The 22,814-nt window shown below is 37.5% G+C and overlaps 1 protein-coding gene across 1 annotated transcript in view; it reads left to right on the top strand.

Annotated features, from left to right (window-relative positions):
- The window catches only part of Npsr1 (neuropeptide S receptor 1), a 143,689-nt gene extending 121,814 nt beyond the window's left edge, over positions 1–21,875 (top strand). The window contains exons 4-5 of the mRNA XM_034509620.3: positions 21,322–21,425; positions 21,825–21,875. Coding sequence (XP_034365511.1) covers positions 21,322–21,425; positions 21,825–21,875 — 155 coding nt within the window. The remainder of the gene's footprint in view (positions 1–21,321; positions 21,426–21,824) is intronic.
- Positions 21,876–22,814: the final 939 nt, after the last annotated feature.

Raw genomic sequence — 22,814 nt, 5'->3', positions numbered from 1 at the left:
CAGGAGCAGATAAACCATCTAAACAGTTGCATAACCCCTAAAGAAACTGAAGCAGTCATTAAAAATCTCCCCACCAAAAAAGTCCGGGGCCAGATGGTTTTAGTGCAGAATTCTATCAGACCTTCCAGGAAGACCTAATACCAATTCTCTTCAAACTATTCCACAGAATAGAAACAGAAGGAACAATACCCAATTCGTTCTATGAAGCTACAATTACGCTCATACCTAAGCCTCACAAAGACCCAAAACGAAAGAGAACTACAGACCAATCTCTCTTATGAATATTGATGCAAAAATACTCAATAAAATTCTTGCAAACCGAATCCAACAACACATCAAAGCAATCATCCACCATGATCAAGTAGGCTTTATCCCAGGAATGCAGGGATGGTTCAATATTTGGAAATCCATCAATGTAATCCACTACATAAATAAACTCAAAGAAAAAAATCACATGATCATCTCACTACATGCTGAGAAAGCATTTGACAAAATTCAACATTCCTTCATGTGGAAAGTCTTGGAAAGATTAGGAATTCAAGGTCCATACCTAAACATAGTAAAAGCAATATACAGCAAGCCAGTAGCCAACATCAAACTAAATGGAGAGAAACTTGAAGCAATCCCACTAAGATCAGGGACTAGACAAGGCTGCCCACTCTCACCCTACCTATTCAATATAGTACTGGAAGTCCTAGCTAGAGCAATTAGACAACAACAGGAAGTCTAAATAAATAAATAAATAAATAAATAAATAAATAAATAAATAGGAAAGGAAGAAGTCAAAATTTCACTATTTGTAGATGATATGATAGTATACTTAAGTGACCCTAAAACTTCTACCAGAGAACTCCTAAACCTGATAAACAACTTCAACAAAGTGGCTGGATATAAAATCAACTCAAACAAATCAGTAGCCTTCCTCTATTCAAAGGATAAACAGCCTGAGAAAGAACGTAGGGAAATGACACCCTTCACAATAGTCACAAATAACATAAAATACCTTGGTGTGAATCTAACCAAGCAAGGGAAAGATCTGTATGACAAGAACTTCAAGTCTCTGAAGAAAGAAATAGAAGATCTCAGAAGATGGAAAGATCTCCCATGCTCCTGGATTGGCAGGATTAATATAGTAAAAATGGCCATCTTGCCAAAAGCAATCTATAGATTCAATGCAATTCACATCAAAATTCCAAATCAATTCTTCATAGAAATAGAAAGAGCAATTTGCAAATTTATTTGGAACAACAAAAACCCAGGATAGTGAGAACTATTCTCAACAACAAAAGAACTTCTGAGGGAATCACCGTCCCTAACCTCAAACTATACTACAGGGCAATAGTAATAAAAACTCCATGGTATTGGTACAGAGACAGGCAGGAAGGTCAATGGAATAGAATTGAAGATCCAGAAATGAGCCCACATAGCTATGGTCACTTGATCTTTGACAAAGGAGCTAAAATCATACAGTGGAAAAAGGACAGCATTTTCAGCAAATGGTGCTGGTTCAACTGGAGGTCAACATGTAGAAGGATGCAAATCAATCCATTCATATCTCCTTGTACAAAGCTCAAATCCAAGTGGATAAAAGACCTTTACTTAAAACCAGATACACTGAAACTAATAGAAGTGGGGAAGACCCTCGAATACCTAGGCACAGGGGAAAAGTTCCTGAACAGAACACCAATGGCTTATGCTCTAAGATCAAGAATTGACAAATGGGACCTCATAAAATTACAAAGCTTCTGTAAGGCAAAGGACATTGTCAATAAGACACAATGGCAACCAACAGATTGGAAAAGATCTTAACCAATTCTACATCAGATAGAGGGCTAATATCCAAGATATACAAAGAACTCAAGAAACTATAGACAACCATATAACGCTATTAAAAATGGGATACAGAGCTAAACAAAGAATTCTCAGCAGAGGATACTCAAATGGCTGAGAAGCACCTTAAGGAATGCTCAACATCCTTAATCATCAGGGAAATGCAAATCAAAACAACCCTGAGATACTACCTCATACCAATCAGAATGGCTAAGATAAAAAACTCAGGTAATAGTAGATGCTGGCAAGGATGTGGAGAAAGAGGAACACTCCTCCATTGTTAGTAGGATTGCAAGCTGGCACAACCACTCTGGAAATCAGTCTGGTGGTTCCTCAGAAAACTCGACATAGCATTACCCGAGGATCCAGCTATACCACTCCTGGGCATATACCCAGAAGATGCTCCAACATATAATAAGGACATATGCTCCACTATGTTCATAGCAGCCTTATTTATTTATAATAGCCAGAAGCTGGAAAGAACCAAGATGTCCCTCAACAGAGGAATGGATACAAAAAAATGTGGTACATCTACACAATGGAGTATTACTCAGCTATTAAAAATAATGAATTCGAGAAATTTATAGGCAAATGGATGGATCTAGAAATTATCATCCTGAGTGAGTTAACCCAATCACAAAAGAACACACATGGTATTTACTCACTGTTAAGCAGATGTTAGCCCAAAAGCTTGAAATAGCGGAGACTCAACCCGCAGATCACATGAAGCACATGAAGAAAGAAGACCAAGAGGGGATGCCTCAGTTCTACTTAGGACGAGTAACAAAAATACTCAAGGGAGCAAAATGGAAACAAAACATGGGACAGAAACTGAAGGAGGAGCCATCAGGAGACCATTCCACCTGGGTATCCTTCCCATGTACAGTCACCTAAGCTAGACACTGATGTGGATGGCTGGAAGTGCATGCTGTCAAGAACATGATATAGCTGTCTCCTTAGAGGTCTGCCAAAGACTAACACATTCAGAGGACGATGCTCACAGCTAACCAGCTATATGATCAAGGCTTTCCCAATGGAGAACTTAGAAGACTGAAGGAGCAGAAAGGGTTTGTGACCCCAGGAGGAAAGCAACAATACCAAACAACCAGAGCCGCCCCCCCCCCCCCGGGTCTAAACCCCCAGCCTGGGAGCACATAGGGATGGACCCAGGACTCCAGCGGTATATGTAGTGGAGGATGGCCTTGTCGGGCATAGGTGGGAGAGGAATTTCTTGGTCCCATAAAAAATGAACACAGAATGGGGGGGGGGAAGTGAGGGTGGGGAGGGGGTAGTGGGGGGTAGGTACAGGCACTGTCTCATAGAAGCATGAGAGGGGATGGGATAGGAGGTTTCTGGGTGGTAGGAGGAAGTGGGGTAAGGGGATAAAATCTGAAAGGTAAATATAATACCCAATTTTTAAAAAAAGATGAAAAAAAAGGAGAAAAAAGAGAAAAAAGATAAAAAAGAAAGAAAAAAAGAAAAATAGGAGATTTAATAATACAAATGGAAGGATTTAGAAATTTAGGAGGCAGTTTATGTTAATGGAAACAACATCACAGAAACTGGAAAATCACACCCTCATAGAAACACGAGGAGGGGGGATGGGATAAGGGGCTCCTGGGTGGTGGGGGGAATGGGATAAGGGGATAGAATTTAGAACACAAATATTATAACCAATCAAAAAAGAAAAAAAAAAGAAAAGTTGTTAGAACCAACATCTTTAAAAAAAATGTCAGCCCTCTAGGAAAAAAATTTTTTTTTCTTGATACTAAAACTTGTTCTGAGAATTGTATATTGCAGAATACACAGCCTCGGTGTATCTACTCATCAGGCAAACTGAGCAGACCCTCTCAAACCTCTGATGTCCTGGAATTCCAACTGGATGCAGTGAAGACACAGTGTCAGAGGCTTATCAATTTACTCTTCCCCCCACCCCTCTTCTCATATCTCAACGCCCATAATCAGCTTGAAGAAGTTAACGAAGAGTCAGTGCCCCTATTCCCTGAGCTGGGGGACTAATGTGGTTAATAATGGTCTGTCTTTCTAGGGAAAAGTAGAGCTTTTGTTGGAACAGGGAGGATTAACTAGGATTTATTGCATAGCCACAACCTATTGATAGAAATCTGTATAATTAGTATCAAGATGAAGTTACAATCTCTTAAATGGTACAAAATTTACTTTGATTTCAAATTTAAGGTTTTCATTGGTATGAGTTTCTTATTGATATAAAAATGACATGAATATTGGTACTCGCATAGGCATTGTGCCTGTATAACACATTTAGGAATACAAGGCTTAGACCCAGTCCTTCTTTAACTTTTTTAACAGATTTGAGTTGGTTAGCTTGTGAGTTAAGGGACTATAGCAAATTCATGGCTTGGAGTTTATTGTTAGGGTGTTCTCTATGTTTTATTTGGAAATAGCTGAGAGGAGTTAACAGACAGCAGTCCAGTTTATCTTACATGGATAGTTGGTTTTCAAAACGTCAGAAGTCCACAGAATCGATGTGACAAACATTTCTATATTAATGTTCATTTTGATTAGAGACATGTCTGCTCCTGACAGCTTCCTGTCTTGGATTCTAAGACAAAATTGTGCATCTCTGCACAACTCCAGTTGTGCAGAGACAGGGACAAGGCAAGAATTGCCTCTTTCTATCTACAGACAAATTACTGTCCAGAAAAGGACACACTTGCAGAATAGTCGACTGATTATATCTGCCTAGACAGATATAATCTGCATCACTAAGGTCTGTTAGATGATTCTGGGCCAGAAGGCTAAAGATTTGATGCTCCAACGTTCTGTAGTATAAGGGCTGTCCAGGTGTTCAGTGGTCTCTATAAATTGGCTAAGTTTTAGAAGCTATGCTTTGTGCTTCCCATAATTTCAGTTAACTCAGTCATTCTAGATTTCTGACGGGGTTGAAGACCTATAGTCTCATAGCCAATCCTGGCTATTTACTTTGAGAGAAAAGATCTGAGTGGAACTTTTCAGCTGACATTTATTCTAAGCCAAGAAAAAAGCCAGGTTCAAAACTAAGTGTTTTAGTTAGGACAGACGACAGAGGTTCTGGTTAGTCAACAAAATGATGGACTGGGTATTAGGATTATCTTGTACCTCACTGGTACAAATAGGAATAATTATGCTCTAATTGTATTTTTGAGAGAAAAGTTTTATTTTAACAGGAAGGGTGATATGTAGGAGGAGCTAAGTGGGAAGGAGTACTGAGAAGAAGAGATGGAGTAAGGAGAGGAGAAGATGAAGGAAAGGAGAAGCAAGGTGATGAGAGAAAGAAAGGGGGGGCATGGAGGCAGATGTCCACATGTCTCAACCAGTCAAAGACAGTTTATATATCTAGGTTGGGTACTGGGTTACACTTCTGACTGAGCATTACCAATTGTATAAAGCCTTTGACTAACACTTAAAAAAATTGTATAAAAGCAAAAAGGACAAGGGGACATGGGATAGGGGTTTTTTAGGGAGGGGAAATTGGGAAAGGGGATGGCATCTGAAATGTAAATAAAATATAAAATAAAATAAAAAGAAAGAAAGACTATAAAAAAAGAATACTCAAACATCAATGAATGGACTCAAATCATAGACTGAAAATTCACAAATAACCTAAAGCAGAATAATGATTTTAATAAAACAAGCAAAGATAAATCAAAGTGTGGAAAATATAAATAGAAACACTGAAGTCAGCCCGGTGAGAAGACAGTCTCGCCACATAAAAGGAACAAAGGCAAGACCTGCACAGACATCTAGTCAGAAACTGTTCAAGACAAAAGACCAAGCAGCATATTTAATGCTGACTGCAGAGGAAAAGATCGCTCAGATGTCTACATTTGGCAAAAGTATATGTTGAACACCAAGGTGATGTAAAGACGATTTTAAGATTTTTTTTTGATGCAAAAACAAAATGGGAAGCCTTCCAGAAAGGATGTATTTGAAACATGTTAAAGGGGCACAGATTGGTGTCTCAGTGGCCAAGGGCTCAAACTGCTCTTGCAAAGAACTTAAGTTTCATTCCCAGAATTCATGATGTGTGACTCAGTCATCCACAACTCCCATTCCAGGAGATCCAACACTCTTCTTGATGCTTCTCTTATGCCCACACTCATGCACATAGCACGTATACACAGATATACTCTCATATACATACTTAACAACAAAAATCAATCTTAAAAAATAAATATTATATGGGTCTCTGATGGGATGATAGTGATCCCAAAACGCACATGAAGAGCACTGAAAGAGCAAAATGGAGAAAATAATTCTAAAATGCAATTATTTTTATTTTTAAATGTTTGTTATTTTGAGAGGAATTTTATACAGTGTATTTTCATCCATATCCACCTTCTACACCTTCACACCCCAATCTATTCAGCTTTGAGTTTTATTAATTCTTGTTTGTTTTGTTTTTCCATTGAATACAGTTTGTGTTCTCCAGCTACTCTTTCATGTGGGGCCAGCCATGAATGTCTAGAAACCAGAAATAACACTATTACAGAAAACTGTCTCTGACTCAAGCTATCACACTGTTAACAACCGCTCAGCTAGAGTGAGGCTTCATGATGATCTTCCCTTGTCTATCCATGCTGAAGCTTTTGTCTGATTTGAGTTGCAGGAGTCTTTTGCATGCTGTCATGGTGGGTCTTATGGATGCTGTCATTACTGCTTGTTAGTTCATATATGCAATGTCCCTGCTGTGTCTAGGAACCCTTTGTTTCCGTGTCCATACTTCTGAATCTTAAAACCTTTCTATTCCATCTTCCTCAAAAAAACCTCTGAGACTCCGGAGAAGGATAGATATACTCCATTCAGAGCTGATTACTTTACAGTCTCTTATCGTCTTCATCTTAACCACTTAAGAGTCTCTGTGTTAATTGACTTATACTGAAAGAAGAAGGCTCTGTGATAAAAAGCTGTAAGATGCACTGATGTACAACTAAAGCAATAAGTTATTAATTGTTATTTCAATACTAGGTACATTTAGCAAAACAACAGTAGTAAATTCTCCCCTAGATCCTGTGATCTATCAAGCCACAGGTTCTTGGCCCTTTTAATATTTTCAGATATGGAATCCATCACATGGCACATGCCTTAGATCCAATCAAAAAGTGAGTGGTGGGCTTTTTTAACATTCATGTCATAGTTGCACCAGTTGGCATATCCTATCAGGCCAGCAGTTACAGGTAATTGTTCACAGGTGAGCTTGAGAATTACTTTTCTACTCTAGCAGCATATATCACACCTTCATGAAACATGAAAGCTTGCCGGTAGCGACGAATCTTCCAGAAGAGTACAAGCTTGATTTTTCCGTGTTCTAGACTCAAGTTTGTAGTATTTTCAGAAGGAGAGACAGAGTCAAGTTACAGAGATAACCAAGAATATTAAAAGTAGCCTCTAATGCTTGAGTTTCTTGTTTATGAAGCCTCTTTTTCTAACAACTCAGAAACATGCAACTTCTATTCGTACTGGTTTGTTTTTTTTTTTTTTGCCATTGTGTGGTGTCTAGTAGGGTATTATCCCTACACTGTAGGGTAGCTACATTTAAACTATTTTAATAGACTGGTATGCATGTATTTGGGGACATTTACAGTAGGTTTCCATGCAGATTTTTGAAGGACTCTTAATGTTAGTTATCCACCCCCATATTCCTTCTTCTAGCCTGCCCTCCCACACCTCATCCAAATTTAACCCTTCCTGTTCCATTACTACTCGTTGCACTTTGTACTGGTATGTTCTATCTTCTCTACCTTGAAAGCAACCCCACTATAAGGCTCCTTACTAATTTCCTAGCCTCTGTGGCTTTCAAAATACAACGTATTTATTCTGAAGACTCAAAGCTAACATTTACAAATGAAAAATAAAAGTTGTGCAATATCTGTCTTTTTATTCTTGAATTAACTCACTCAGAATAATTGTTTCAAGCTCCATTAATTTTCCTGAGAATTTTATAATTTCATTTTTAACAGCTGAATAATATTCTGCTATATAACTGTACCATATTTTTATTACTCATTCATCAATTGATGAACATCTAGGCGTCTCCATTTCCTGGATATTATGAATACAGCATCATTGAACATGGAGAGCAAATGTTCTCCAGTAAGATGTAGAGTTCTTTGTGTATGTCCAACAGTGACAGAGCTGGGGCAGACCTACTCCAGCTTTTTGAGGAAACACCACACTGATTTTTATACTAGCTGTATCAATTTTTGTTCCCACCAGCAATGTATAAGTGTTCCCTTTCCCCACAGTCATGAGAGTATTTAATGTCAAAAGTGGCTCGTTGTTGTTGCTGCTGCTGTTGTGTTTTGTTTTGTTTTACCTTGGCCATTCTGACTTGCTGAGCTCTCAAAGAAGCCTCAACTTGCACTTATCTGATGGCTAATGCTGTTGAGCATTTTACACTGTTACTCAGCCATTTTGAGTTCAGTTTTTGAGAACTCGTTTGGTTCCATGCCTTTTTTAATTGGAATGGTTATTTTCAAGATGTTCAAGTTTGTTTTTTTTTAATTCTTTGTCTATTGTAGACAGCAACTCTCTCAAATGAATAGCTGGTAAGGATTTTCCCCATTCTGTGGGCTGCCTCTTCACTAAAGTGATAGTGTCCTTTAATGTACACTCACATTCCTGTTCCATGTAATCCTATATGTCAGCTGACGGTCTTAATGTTTGTGCTATTGTGGTTCTGTTCAGAAAGTCTCTTTCCTGTGTCTATAATAAGTTCAAGTGTATTCCCTACTTTGTCCTCTATCTTAGTCAAGATTTCAAGTTGTATGCTAAGGTTCTTGATCCAGTTGAAGTTCAATTTTGTGCAGGATGAGAAGACTCTGATCTCATTCTTCTACATGTAGTGATGAAATTTAACAAGCACATGTTGTTGAAGATTGTCTTTGTCTCCTGTGCATATCTTTTAGCAGCTTTGTCAAAAATCATGTAGGCATAGATATATAGCCTTATATTTAGATCTTCAGTTCTCTTCCAGCATTCAATATATGTGGTTTTTATATAAGTCCTGTGCTGTCTTTGCTACTATAAGTCTGTATTATAACTTGAAATCAGAGATTATGATACCTCCTGCATCCCAAATATACTTCAGAATTGTTTAAGAAATTCTGAAATATTATTTCAAAATTGTTCAGTTTCTATGAAGACTTGTAATAGAATTTTGACTGCAATTGCATAAATATACATCAATGGGTATATAAATTGAATTTGATAGGGTAGCCATTTACCGTTTTAGCCCTACCAGTCCACACACACACATGGCAAATCTCTTCATTATCCGATGTCTTCTTCAATTTTTTCTTCAATGACTTAAAGTTACTATACAAGTCTTTGCTTGTCTTATATTTATTCCAAGATATTTTGAGGCTGTTCCTTGTTTTCTTTCTGTGTATGCTTGCTGTTTGTTTAAAGGAAGCCTATTGTTTCTTTGTTGTATTTAATGCTTAACACTAAACAAACCATCCACTTTGGTGGTGTGCATTTCTTGCCACCCACCAAAGTGTTCTGGATTTTCAAATGAAAGACAGACAGACAGACAGACAGACACACACACACACACACACACACACACACACAGCCTTATTTTTAATATGCCTAAACAGGTCAAAGGCTGGGTCACTCTCAAACTTCCACATTACTAATACCTCCCCTCTGATACTCCTGAATTATTACTTGCTAAAATCTATATTTCATCTTTTCTAGCCTAGACCCAATGGGGAAAGGGGCCCCTGGGGGCTACTCTTCCTGTGCTTTTACAGGTCTGTATGTGTCTCTCCTGCAGCTCTGAAACCTGATCTCCCTTCTTCTCTGGCATAGAGGTTCTAAATCCTTCTTCCCTGGGTTCTCATCCCTGGGAAATCTAAAGTCCCACCTCTACCTCCTTGCCCAACCATTGGCCTCAACAACTTTATTTACCAATTATAGCCAACTGGGACAGGAACCATGGCATCTTACATGTAGATGTGTGAATTCTCGTGTAATTTGGGAATCCAATTAACCTAATATAAACAATATACCAAATACACAACAGGTTTTTTTTGGGGGGAGGGGGCTGTTTTGTTCTTTGATTTGGTATCCTGCTTCTTTCTTTTCTTTACCAACTGTAGGACTTCTATGGCGGGGCCTTTAGGATTATATATATATTTTTTATCATCTGAAATGAGAATAATTTGACTTCTTATTTGTATCTCTTTATTTCCACCATTTCTCTTATAATTCTATCTAAGGACAGTATTGTGTTGACCAGGAGTAGAGGATGGACTTCCTTGTCTTGGTCTTGATTTTAGCAGAAATGTTTTGAGTTTTCTCTGTTTAGCATGATGATGTCTTTGTATTGGTTGCATATTGCCTTTATTAAGTTGAGATCTGCCCCTACCACCTGTATCCCTAGATTCTCTGGGGCTTTTATTATAAAAAGATTGTGGATTTTGTCAAAGACAATTTTAGCCTCTAATGAGATAATTATGTGATTTCTGTCCTTGAGTGGATACAATTTATATTATTCTGATGGGTTCTTAAATTTAGTTTACAAGTATTTCATTAAGAACATCTGCATATACATTCTTTAGGAGGATTGGCAACAATTTTATTTTTTGTTGTTGCTGAATATTTTTCTAGTTTGTGTATTAGGGTAATATTGGATTCATAAAAAGTTTAGAAGTGTCTCTACTTTCGTATGTATGGAATAATTTGAACAGATTAGTGTTATCTCTTTTTTGAAAGTCTTGCAAAATTCTATAATGTATCCATCCAGTTTCAACTTGGGAAATTTTTTCAAATTATTCTTTTATCTCATTCTTTGTTATGAGTCTACTTAAACACTTTATCCTGATTTAATCAATCATATTTATAAATTCATCCATCTTATATTTTTCAGTTTAGTGGAGTATAGGTTTTTAAATTATATCTTCATAACTTTCTAAATTGTCTCAGCATATACTGTAATGTCTCCCTTTTCATTTCAAATTTTATTAATTTAGGCCATCTGCTTTTCTTTTGATTGATTTTCTTTCCTGTCTATCATTTGATTAATTTGCCTAAAATTTTGTCAATTTTGATAATCTCTTCAAGGAACCAATTTCTTATTTTATTCAATCTTTGTATTGTTTTTAATTTCAATTTTATAAATTTTGGCTTTGATTTTTTTAGCTCTTCTTTTCTACTCTTTTTTGTGTGTATTGTATGTTCTTGTTTTCCAGAGGCCTCCAGATATAGCATTAAATTATTAATGTGAGATTTTTATAGTTTTTTAAATGTAGACAGTACTACAAACTTTTCTCTTAAGACTGAGAGCCATATATGTATATATATATATATATATATATATATATATATATATATATATATATATACATATATATATATACACATACATATACACACACACGTCTCTAAGATTTTGGAATGTTGTGGTTTTTAGTTTTTTCAGTTGTAAGAATGCTCTCTGTTTTGTTCATGATTCCTATCTTGATCCAATCTTCATTAGGTTGTGTGTTGCTTTGTTTCCATGATCTTGTGTAAAGTACTGTTGGTTTTATTGTCGACAACCACTTTTATTCCTTTGTGATCAAATAGTATGCATAGTGCTATTTCATTCTTCCTAAATTCCATAGGCTTCAGAGGAAAACTGCATTCTTTTTGTTGGATGGAACATTCTATAAATACCTGCTAGATCCATTTGATTTATGATGTCATTTGTTTCAATGTTTACTGAATGACCATCTACTGATAGACTATTGAAGTCAGTTATTATCACTGTTTTGGGATCAACCTGTGATTTTATATCTAATAGTGCTTCTTTTATGAAATTGGGTGCTCTTAGGTTTAGTACATATATATTTATATTTACTTATTAACTGCATTATTTATACTTAATATATAACTATATATTTATAATATCCTCTTAATAGATTTTTTCTTTAATGAGTATGAAATGTCCTTTCTTATCTCTTCCTGTTAGTGTTACCTTAAAGTTTATTTTGTCTGATATTAGAATAGCTATAACTGCTTGTTTCTTTAATTCTATGTGCATTTATGCTTTTTCCATCTTTTCAAACCTAAGGTGGTATCTATTGCTAATGGTGAGGTGTGTTTCTGGAAGCAGCAAAAAGATGGATCTGGTTTTCTAATCTAATGCTTGGTATTGTGATCTGGCCTGTCATCTCTAGTCTTTTGGAACTTGTAGAATATACATCCAAGCCCTTGTTGTTTTCAAAGTTTCCACTGGAAAGTCAAGTGTTATCCTGAAATGACTGTCATTATGTGAGATATGTTCATTCTTTGTTGATGCTTTCAATGCCCTTTTCATGTCTGCTCATTCAGTCTTTGTATTAGGAGACATGGGGAGTTTCTCTTCTCCTCCTGTCTGACAGCCTCTATGCCGTTTGCACATTAATAGACATCTTACTCTTAGATTTCAGACATTTTTCTCATGATTCTTTAAAAAAATATTTTTTCTGTGCCTTTTTAGCCTATGTTTTTTTTAATGTCCTTCTATGCCTATTCATAGGTTTGTTGTTGTACAAAGTTTTAGAATTTCTAAGTGTTCCATTCCTGCTGTTTTCTTGAGATTTTGACATTTCCTTTAACTTCTATTCTACCTTTTTCTTTGAGACCTGATATTCTCCCTCTACTTAGTTAATCTGTTGGTAAGACTTTCCTATAAGCTGTTTATCTGACTTGTGAGTTTTTCATTTCAACATTTATTTCATTTTAGCTTTTATTCAAAGGGTATCTCTTTATTAAATTTCATTTTTATATCTTAAATTGTTTCCCTCTTTGATTCAAGTGTTTCTGTTTTCACAGTTATCGTTCAACCATCTGTTCATATCATCTCTGAACATATCATATCTTGAACATATAACTATTGTGTTGAAATTTGGAACTTGAACATATAACTATTGTGTTGAAATTTGTTTTGTGCATGAATTAAGTTGGTTTTCTCGGGGTGGGGGCATTACGATGGGACATTGATTTCTAGAGGAAATACATTACTTTGTTCAGTCCTGTTGTTTATGGTTTTAAGATAGAACCGAGGCATCTGGAGTTAGATGATTGGTAGTGTCTTGACATGGTTATCTTGCTTTTGTTGAGTAGTTGTTTGTATTCTTGTTTGATATTACCCTAATCTTGTTTAACTGTGAGCAAGCTAAATGGTGCTCAGTGTTCAGTCTTAGGGCCACTCTGCTGGAGTGCAAATGGGTTGTCAGACATGGTCTCAGTTCATCTTTGAATAGGATCAACTTCTTTTGCAGCCTTAGAAGACTATATCTGTCAATCTTCTGAAATTTGCAAAGAGTTTTCCAAACTTTGAAGGCAGTCCATCAGTTCTGGTTCATTAGACTTCATGTGCAAAGAGGGAAGAGTGTGAGACAGCTAACAAACAGGTGACTGGGAGATCTATCTGGAATTTAGGGTTGGACCTGGGGTTGGTTCCTGTGCTAAGCAAAATGGTGGATTTGGCACCTGATAGGCTAGCATCTAGGACATCATTTTTCATATTTTTAAATGACAACAGTAAATGGTAAATTTATAATAAAATTGTAGCTTTGTGTTTTATAATGTATGTAAAACCTAAATACCTAGACAGTAGCATAAAATGTGTGAGTAACTTGGCCATATCAGGCTGAACATTATAGAAAAAATTGTACAATATTCGATGAGAGTAAACAATGAAAAAACAAAGCCATAAAATATAAGCCTTCAATTAATATCAAACAAAATAGAGATGATAAGAATCTAGCAGAAAGAAAAATGAAATAATATATCCACTATCACAAGAAGAAATAGAAGAGAGGAGATGTACAAAACCTAAGAAAATGCAAAATAGCAGAACTCAATACAACTACATCAATGGTAGAACTGAATATAAACTGTCTAGTGCCCTAGGAAAGCCCAAACTCATTAATGTTCTGTCTTAATGAGTTTACCCTCTGGCATTCTCAGAATTAATTTAAGGTGCTACCATTTACCAGTGAAACCCATAAAAGGAATATTAAAAAAAATTAACATCACTTATTAAATCCTTATTTCTCCACATAAAGTTGATCCCAGCCCACATTCATCTCCACAGCTTTAATCTGCTCACAAGCATCAGGCCAATTATCTGTTTCTCAGATTTCCACACAGCTCTCCAACAATGCAATGTCAGTGCAATGCAGTGCGATGTCAATTCCAGTAGCCGACCTAAAAAACTGATCCTTTCCTCAATAATGAAATAAATTTGTCTATAACACATTCCAAGACACAAAGTTTAATTCTTGCCACTTCCTAACTCCTATTTTAAGTGTTTGAAGCAACAAACTGATATACTATGCATAGATGCCATGTCACTTCTCATTTACTCTCTCTCACTCTTTTCTTCACTCAGCCACCATCCCTCATGTTCCTTTTACCTGTTTGACCTCCGTACTTTGGATTCGACCAAACTGTGGCATCACTCTCTCCTTCTCCCCACGCTACCCATTACTGTGCTTCACATTAGAACCCACATTCACATTGCACTCTGCCATAGTTTTCCACACATCACACATCATTTTCTAGTATCTTTTATGTAATGAATTGTAGAAAACAGGGGCATTCCGTGCATGTGATTGGCCCTTTAAAACTGTACCCTTTGTTCCCAAGCTCCTTTTAATTACCTCTTAGGGGCTTTTATTTGCAGTGTGTTCAATTACTAAGGTAACTAAATAGCATTTTACTGATCAGAGCTAGTATCATTTGCTTAATAGCAACAAGCAAATGCTATCGTAGAGTTACATGGCCACTGCACAACCAGAAATAGGCTTATTTAATACTAAGCTCCAGGGAGACACAGATTTTACCAGAATACTCTATAATTGTTCAGATAGCCATTTAGATCTAATGAAGCATCAGTATTTTTCCCATTATTTTTCAATTAAGAAAAGAGTAAACCAACAGAGAATATCCCAACAAGGTCATCATCCATTCCATTCAGTCAGTCCATTCATTCCTCCCAAAATAAGCTGTTTTGTCTTGTTTTATTGTTCATAGCTCACAATCCTCAGGCTCTTCATAAACCTGCCCTATGTTGTCATAGAGCCATTTCAATGGGAGATGGCTCAGTGGGTAAATTCATTCACTGAACAATTACAAGGACCTGCCTTTGGACCACCAGAACCCATATAAACGGAAAGATATGGCTATGTAATCCCAGCATTGTGTGGAATAGAGACAAGAGAATTCTTGGGTCTGGCTAGTTAGCCACTCTAGCTGAAAAACTGGCAACCTTAGGTAATTCAGGTAACTTAGGTAGATACCTTTCTGAAGGAAATAAAGTACAGAGTGATTAAGGGGTAGACCTAATGTCCTCCTCTGGCTTCTGTGGGCACATGCATCTGCATACATATGTGTACATTCACTGCACATTCATTTAACACACACACATATACACAAAGGGAAGGAAGGAAGGAAGGAAGGAAGGAAGGAAGGAAGGACAGAGGGAGGGATGGAGGAGGAAGGAAGGGAGGAAGGAAGAGAGGGAGGGAGAAAGGGAGGAAGGAAGAGAGGCAGGGAGAGAGGGAGGAAGGAAGGAAGGAAGAAAGGAAGGGAGGGAGGGAGGGAGGGAGGAAGGAAGGAAGGAAGGAAGGAAGGAAGGAAGGAAGGAGAAAAATAGAACTTAAGAGAGAAGGGAAAAAAACCAGGGTGTTTCTCACAGTCCAGAATTGCCGCAGGATTTATTTTTTTTCCAGATTTCAACAATTTTCATGTTGTTCCTGAGTACTTCTCTTTGGTACTTCTTACTGTTGTTACCTAAAGAGAAACAAAATGGCAGACAGAGAGACAGGCATAAGACTTGGAAGCTCCCAGTTAGGCCACTGAGAGTGAGGTTAACTAAGGTCATTCCTCCATATACTTCTTGCTTCTAAGATCTTTCTGAGCTTCCTCATAACCAGAAAGAGGACCTAATCACATGATGTTCATTCCCAAGGATGGTATCTCATCCTTTCAGGGAATTCTTTAATCTATATTTCATGGATGGCCTCAGTAGTCCATTCAGGAACTCTTCAAGAACAGCTGATTCTCAGTTGTGAGCTGCATGATTCAAACTGTGAGTTCTGTGTATGTTAGCCCAATTATACACTCCCTGCAGTAGGTCATCTCTAATCACTAACCATGCTATGTACCCACACTTAAGAAATCTGAAAGTCCCAGGAGGCGGTACTGATGCAGCTCAGGAGCTAGCAAAACATAAAGGTCAGGGAAGGTAAGTATAGCCCTTAGATAGCTTTGCCATTTGGAGAAGACAGCTGTTCTTGCAGGACAGAAAGTGCCCAATAGCAATTTAATATAGAGTAACTATTTGCTCTCAAGAAATGTTTCTTTTAAGAAAAAGTACTTTAAGATTTCATATTCCCCATCAGAAAGGTTATCATCAAAAAAAAAACCAAACAAACAAAAAGAGTAAAAGATATAAAATATATAAAAATAAAAATATATAAAATATATAAAATAAAAAATAAACTGAACAAGAATAAATACTCTATCTGGGAAAAACTGTTCCCAGACACTGTGATTTATTAAACCAATACTGAGTGAAAGAGCTAGGAGGCTTCAGTTTGATTTGTTGGACAAGGGAAGTCCCAAAGCCCCACCCCCACCCCCCAAAATACAGGGCTCTTGCCTTTCCTTCTAAAAGCTTATTTATTTATGTGTATGTGTTTTGCATGCATGCACGTGTACCATGTGTGTTCCTGATACAGACAGAGGTCAAGGGAGGGTCCCCTAGCTCCTGGAGCTAGAAACTCAGACAGTTGTAAGCCGGTGTTCTCTGGAAAAGAAGCAAGTGCTCTTAAAACTGAGCCATTGCTCCATCTCTTAGGCATTACTTTTGATTCCCCACCAAACTAGATGATAAGACCTTTTGCTGAAGACACCACACACCATGGGTGTGTAATACAGGGGAAACAAGCTAAAATTGAGCCATAGAGGTCCTCCTTCTCACCAGCCCGCACCTTTACATTCCTAGAAGGTGCTCTACAGGTTTCTGGGGTGGGAGTGGGGATAGAAATGCTCTCAATTGCCTTACTCAGCCATTAATCCTATGAGCTGTGAAACCAATCTGCTATGTTAAGATGAGTCCACTTGTGTGATAGTGGCCCTGCAGTTATAGAGATAACAAATTGCTTTCTGATTTGAATTAGTCTCCCATAGTAGGGGAGACCATGGGCCCTGAGAATAACCGAATAGTGCTATTCATCTAGATTGACACAACATCAAGCTGCTCTCTGAATAGTTATGTTTGTATTCATAGATAAACTTTACTCTTAACTTTAAAAAGAAAAGCCCTTCTTTCCAGTGAACAGTAGTAAACACACACACACACAAATCACCATTTCATACCAGGCTCTTAGTAGTGGAACTGAGACATCAAAACCTTCAACCTACAAACTCTCCTCCCTACAGAATGTGGGGGATAATTGTGGTGCAGAACTTGTGGCAAACAATGACTAGTCCAACTTGAGGACCACACAATGAGAGAGGGCCCATGTGTGACACTGCCCGGATGGTTGGCAACCAGAGGAAAACATCTCAGAGACCCAGGAAAGACCTAATCCTAATGATATTCTGCTTTACTCATAGAGTAGTGCCAAGCCCAATTGTCATCAGAGGGGTGTCATCCAGAAACTGATGGGAAGGGATGCAGAGACCCACAGTGAAGCACTAGGCAGAGCCAGAGGAACTCTGAAGAAAGGGAAGGGCATTGTAGGAGCCAGAGGAATTGAGGACACCAGGAGAACATAGTCCACAGAATCAACTAAGCAGAGCTCATTGGGGTTCACAGACACTGAAGTGACAAATATGTGCTCTACCAAGGTTGGAGCTACCTTAGGGTTGTACAGATTGCTGTTCTTGTGGGACTCCCAACAATGGGAGTGGGAGTATCTCTAACTTTTTTGCCTATGGTTGGGACCCCTTTCTTTCTCCTGAGTTGCCTCAGCTCATCTAGCCTTATGAGGGTTCTAGTTTTACTGTATCTTGTTAAGCCATGTTTGGTGAATATTCATGAAAGGCCTTCTCTCTCTCTCTCTTCTCTCTCTCTCTCTCTCTCTCTCTCTCTCTCTCTCTCTCTCTTTCCTTGTTTGTTTGTTGTTTGGTTTGGTTTTTGTTGTTGTTATTATTGGGTTTTTGTTGTTTAGTCTTTTGTTTGTGTATTTGGTTTTTTTAAGGGAAACAGAGGAGATGTGGATCAGGAGGAGTAGGGGAGGTAGGGGAGGGACTGGAAGGAACGGAGGGAGAAATTGCAGTAAGGATGTGATGTAGCCAAGAAGAATTAAAGAAAACAAACAAAAGGTTCACAATTGCACACTGTGCTGAGTGTACATAATGAATGTGTGCTTGGCCCTAAAAAAGACATATATACCACTCTCCCTACAGCTCAGGGAACATTGCAGAAGAGGATTTGGAAAGAATGTAAAATAAGAAAAATAAGGAGAAATATAGTGAGAGGTTTGGTTTCTTTAAAAAAAAAAAAAAGCCACAGAAATATTATGGGAATATGATTTTGTTTTAATCCCAGGAAGGGCTGCTTCAGATTGTCCATAGCAGCTGATTGATTTCTCTAGTGCTCTATCAGGGGCATAATTTTGCCAGTGGCTTGTGTGATGTTTCATATTCTGAAGAATCCTCGAAGGGTATATAAATGTTAGGGCCCTGAGAGGATGGGTTGTTGGTTGCTGGTTGGTTGCTATTTGTCCCATTTTGTTAGGTAGTCATGTGCAAAAAAAAAAAAGGAATAATAATAAGAAGAAATCAGATATCCTGATGACAACGATCAAACTTAACCCAAGAAATCTGATGCCCCTAATCAGTAGGAAGTAGTCTAACTATACTGCCACTCCCTCTCCTTCTATCCTTTCCTCTCTTTTATCCAGTGTTAGGGTGGAACACAGGTGAAGAAGGGTGGAAGAAAAAGGAATCTACAAAGTAGCAAAAGACTGGCTAAAGAGAAGGCCTGAGAGGTAACTCCTGAGCAAAATAACCCCATTCCAATTATGATGTCACAGCAACTATGCGTGTATGTATTGGGATATAAGAAGAAACTGCCACGATTCAAGAAAAAGAGACCCTTGGACACTTCTGGTGGAAATATGAATTATTTCCACTACCTTGGAAATCAGCATTGAGGTTCCTCAAAATGATAAATGGGATAATTGGTTTAAAGGACAATTTGCCATAACCTAGAATCACCTGAGAAGGGAGTCTTAAATGAGAATTAGTCTAAATCAGACTGGCCTGAGAGCACATCTATGAAGAATTGTATTGATCGTTAATTGAGGTGGGAAGACCTGGCCTGAATATGGGTGGATCTTTTTCACCGGCTAGGCTCTGTAAAAATGGAGAATGCCAGCTGAGGAAAGGCTGCAAGAAAGCAGGCATGTATTCATTCTCTTGTCTCTTTACTATGGATATAACTAGACTAGCTGAATGAATTTCTGCCTTGATATTCACTCAAATATGAGATGTAACGTGGAACTGGAGCCAAAATGACCCTTGCTCCCTAAGTTTGTCAGGATGTTTTATCACAATTGAAATGCAAGTAGAACATACACACACACACACACACACACACACACACATCATGTAACACGGGCTTGCCAGCCCTAAATAGACATCTAAAAATATCAAAATCAGTATGGCAACATCCTAGGTGTCTATAACTGGAGAAATGAATTTTTGCAATAAGGCACGTACATATTATATACACCAGTATAAATTTATCCATAAAAATAAATTATCATCTGTAGAAATACATATAGGTCCAGAAATAATCCTGTTAAGTAAAACAAACCAGACACAGAAAAACAAATACATTCTCTATTATATATTGTGTTTATATTTAAATGGGGCATGAAAATACAATGATTAGTTAAATGAGATATTTTAAAATGGAAATAAATTTTTTAGAAAGATGTGACAAGAGGTAACATATGAACACTTTTAAAGTATGGTATATACAAGTCTGAAAATAAGATGATGAGACCCATTATTTTAAATAGCACATGTAATAAATATGTGTTATTTAAAACACATTTAAATAGCTCAGCGTCAGAGCACATTCCTAGCATTTGTGGTGCTGAGTTTAAGTCACAATGCTGTAGAATGTGTTTCATCACCCTTTAATGAGCTACTAATGCAGAAAAACTCAAAGTAGTAAAATTGTTGTTGTAAAAACTTATTAATAAATATGCATAGGAAATATTAAATTACCCAATAGTTTAGCTAAAGAGTTGCTACCTCTAATAGTCATGAAAGATAATAATGTAGTAGCCAGGCATGTTGGAAATTGTAAGAACATTTTGTACAACTGAGTTACGGAAAAGTTACACAGTTAACTCTACACAGTAGAGTTACGGGAAAGTAACACAGGTCCCCTGTGTTCCTATCAGACAAAGCATAATCTGTCAGGTGAACAAAATGAACTAGGGTAACAACTATGTGAAAGGAGCAATTTGGGTACACGTAAATAATTATGGGAGTATCTTTGCTGTGTCAATTTCTCATCTACCTGAGTGGCCAGACATACAGTCTCTGTCTAAATTGTATAAGCAGAGGGTCCTGAGAGGAAAGAGACTTAAGGATACAAATATGTGTAATGCATGAGTCTGTTGCCTGTGTAACCTGGTAGAGCTTTCTGCTCAGTGCCAACTCCTCTGAACCATCAGCCAGAACTGGATGCACATTATTATTAAAGATATTTTTCCATAACTAATAATCTCTTAACTAAACTAAGTGTGTGGAGTGATTTCTCACTGGAAAGTCATATTAATTCTACAACACTAAAGCCATAAATGGATGCTGAGAGAAAAAGTTTTCTCCAGGAATGAGATCTCTGATAGTTTATCAAGTGTAAATGCAAGTGTGAGTGTGAGTGTGTGTGTGTGTGTGTGTGTGTGTGTGTGTATGTGTGTGTGTATAAAACAATAAAAATTTTAAAAGGCCATGAATTTGGCAGGTAGGGAACATGCAGAGAGTTGAAAAGGGGGAGGGAAAAATTATGTAAGTACGGTATTCACGTATGAAATTCACAAAAAAATAAAATTTAATTAAAAGTATTCCTTGAGACAAAACAAGATTCAAAACTTCTAGTAGTCTGGCTTTGCCCATGTTAGACAGGGAATAAGATGATGGGCGTCGCAATGTAGGGCAGAGATGGGTTATCCAAGCATTTGCTGTCTTCAGTTTTGTCTTCTTTTGTGTCTCCTCACAATTTTTGCTTTGCTACAGCAACCCCTCTCCTGGGACCATTGCTTCCTCCTCAGTCACAGCCAAAATCATGTCTAGGCAAAAACAAGCTCTGATACTTAAAGACAAGCAACTTCTTCCATGCCTCCCTTTTCCTCCGTGGCCATCTGCTAAGCTAAGAGAAAACAAAACCAACCCAGGGATTTGTGTTCACTGTGGCGTATCCATAGATTTTGGAGAGATTGAAACTAAACATCGTGTCTTTGTTAGACTCCTTCACAGGCCTGATCAACATCCTGACAGACATTATTTGGCGATTCACAGGAGACTTCATGGCCCCTGACCTGGTCTGCAGAGTCATCCGCTACTTGCAGGTATGGAAATCAGCTCACAGTTGTGATAAGCCACACTAAAGCTGACACCAGCTCTGGGAATCACAGGGAAATAAATCGTGAACCTTTGCTCCTGCACAACCAGATACTCCTTTCTTCCTAGCTGAAAGGACAAGCAAATTTTCTATAATTTTAAAAATGGGTCTTTCTTTTGCCACAAATAATGCATTTGCAAAGCAACAATTAAGCAAATAACAGATACAGCATTGAGTGGAAATGGTGGTATGTAGTGACACTTTGGACATCTTGCTAAATAATGCCCATAACTTTTGTCAATACTTGCTGTTTTACCCCCTCAGTCTCTTCTTTTAGAAAAAAATACTAACAGCTAGCTCCCCATTAATAGTTACTCCTCATTAATGCATTTCTGTTCTTGTGCAGTTTTCTAGTCTAAATGATGCCAACTTTGCAGATGGACAACACCACATCTGAAAAACACTGCCCTTTTAGAGTTCCTGGCTAGGGATTCAGAATATCTGTATTAATATTCAGAAGTAAGATTATGGTTTCATCTATTGTATTGCATTCAGGTCTTGGTAACATTTTTCATTGTTGGGAAACAAATGAGAATAGTTGTAATGTTAATGTTCTTTGTGCTCTGAATATGACTTTAAAAGGAGTCATTGCAGAGGGATGGTATCTTCTTACAGTGAATTTGTTACACATCCCTGGAGCATGCCAGGGGTGTAGTCATTAATATACAGTACTTACATGACAAATGTCTTACATCTACTTGTTGAGAATACTGTTGTGAATAGAGTTGGTTTTAATTATTCCATTATTTCAGTAATGGATTGCTGAAGTGCAAGTTATAATAAGGCTCTGTTGCCTAAAACAATACGCATGGTGTTTGTTAGTCAAAAATTCAGGAATGGTTTGGTTGAGATAGATACAGGCTAACCATTAGGTCCATCATCATGGCAGTGGGCCTTTGGAGGGCAAATCAGGGACCAGACAATTCACATCAATGGCCAGTGTGTTGTCAGAGCAGAATACTCACTGTCTTACCAATGGACCTCTCCATAGGTGCTCAATAGTATCCTCATAATACAACTAGATTTTCCATGACCAATTTGTCATGGTAACCAAGGTAAAAATACCAATGTATTTCATAAAACAGTCTCAGTAAATATACACCATGGTCTCTACATTTTTTTTTATCAGGACATAGGTCAATGCCGGTCCAGAATGGGTAAGAAGGGAATCACTCGAGAGACTAAAAGCAAGAGATAAAGATTTTTGAGACCTGTTAGAGGTTAGCCACTGCATATACAATCACACTTTCTAAAGGCACAGTTATAAACCATAATTTTTTCATATATAACAACTTCAAACTGTGACTAACAAATAACCATAGCAACATTTCTTCCA

The sequence above is a fragment of the Arvicanthis niloticus genome, chromosome 8, assembly GCF_011762505.2.
Source record: "Arvicanthis niloticus isolate mArvNil1 chromosome 8, mArvNil1.pat.X, whole genome shotgun sequence".
NCBI lineage: Eukaryota > Metazoa > Chordata > Mammalia > Rodentia > Muridae > Arvicanthis > Arvicanthis niloticus.
Note: the sequence above shows the minus strand (reverse complement) of the source record. Positions and strands in the feature narration are given on the sequence as shown.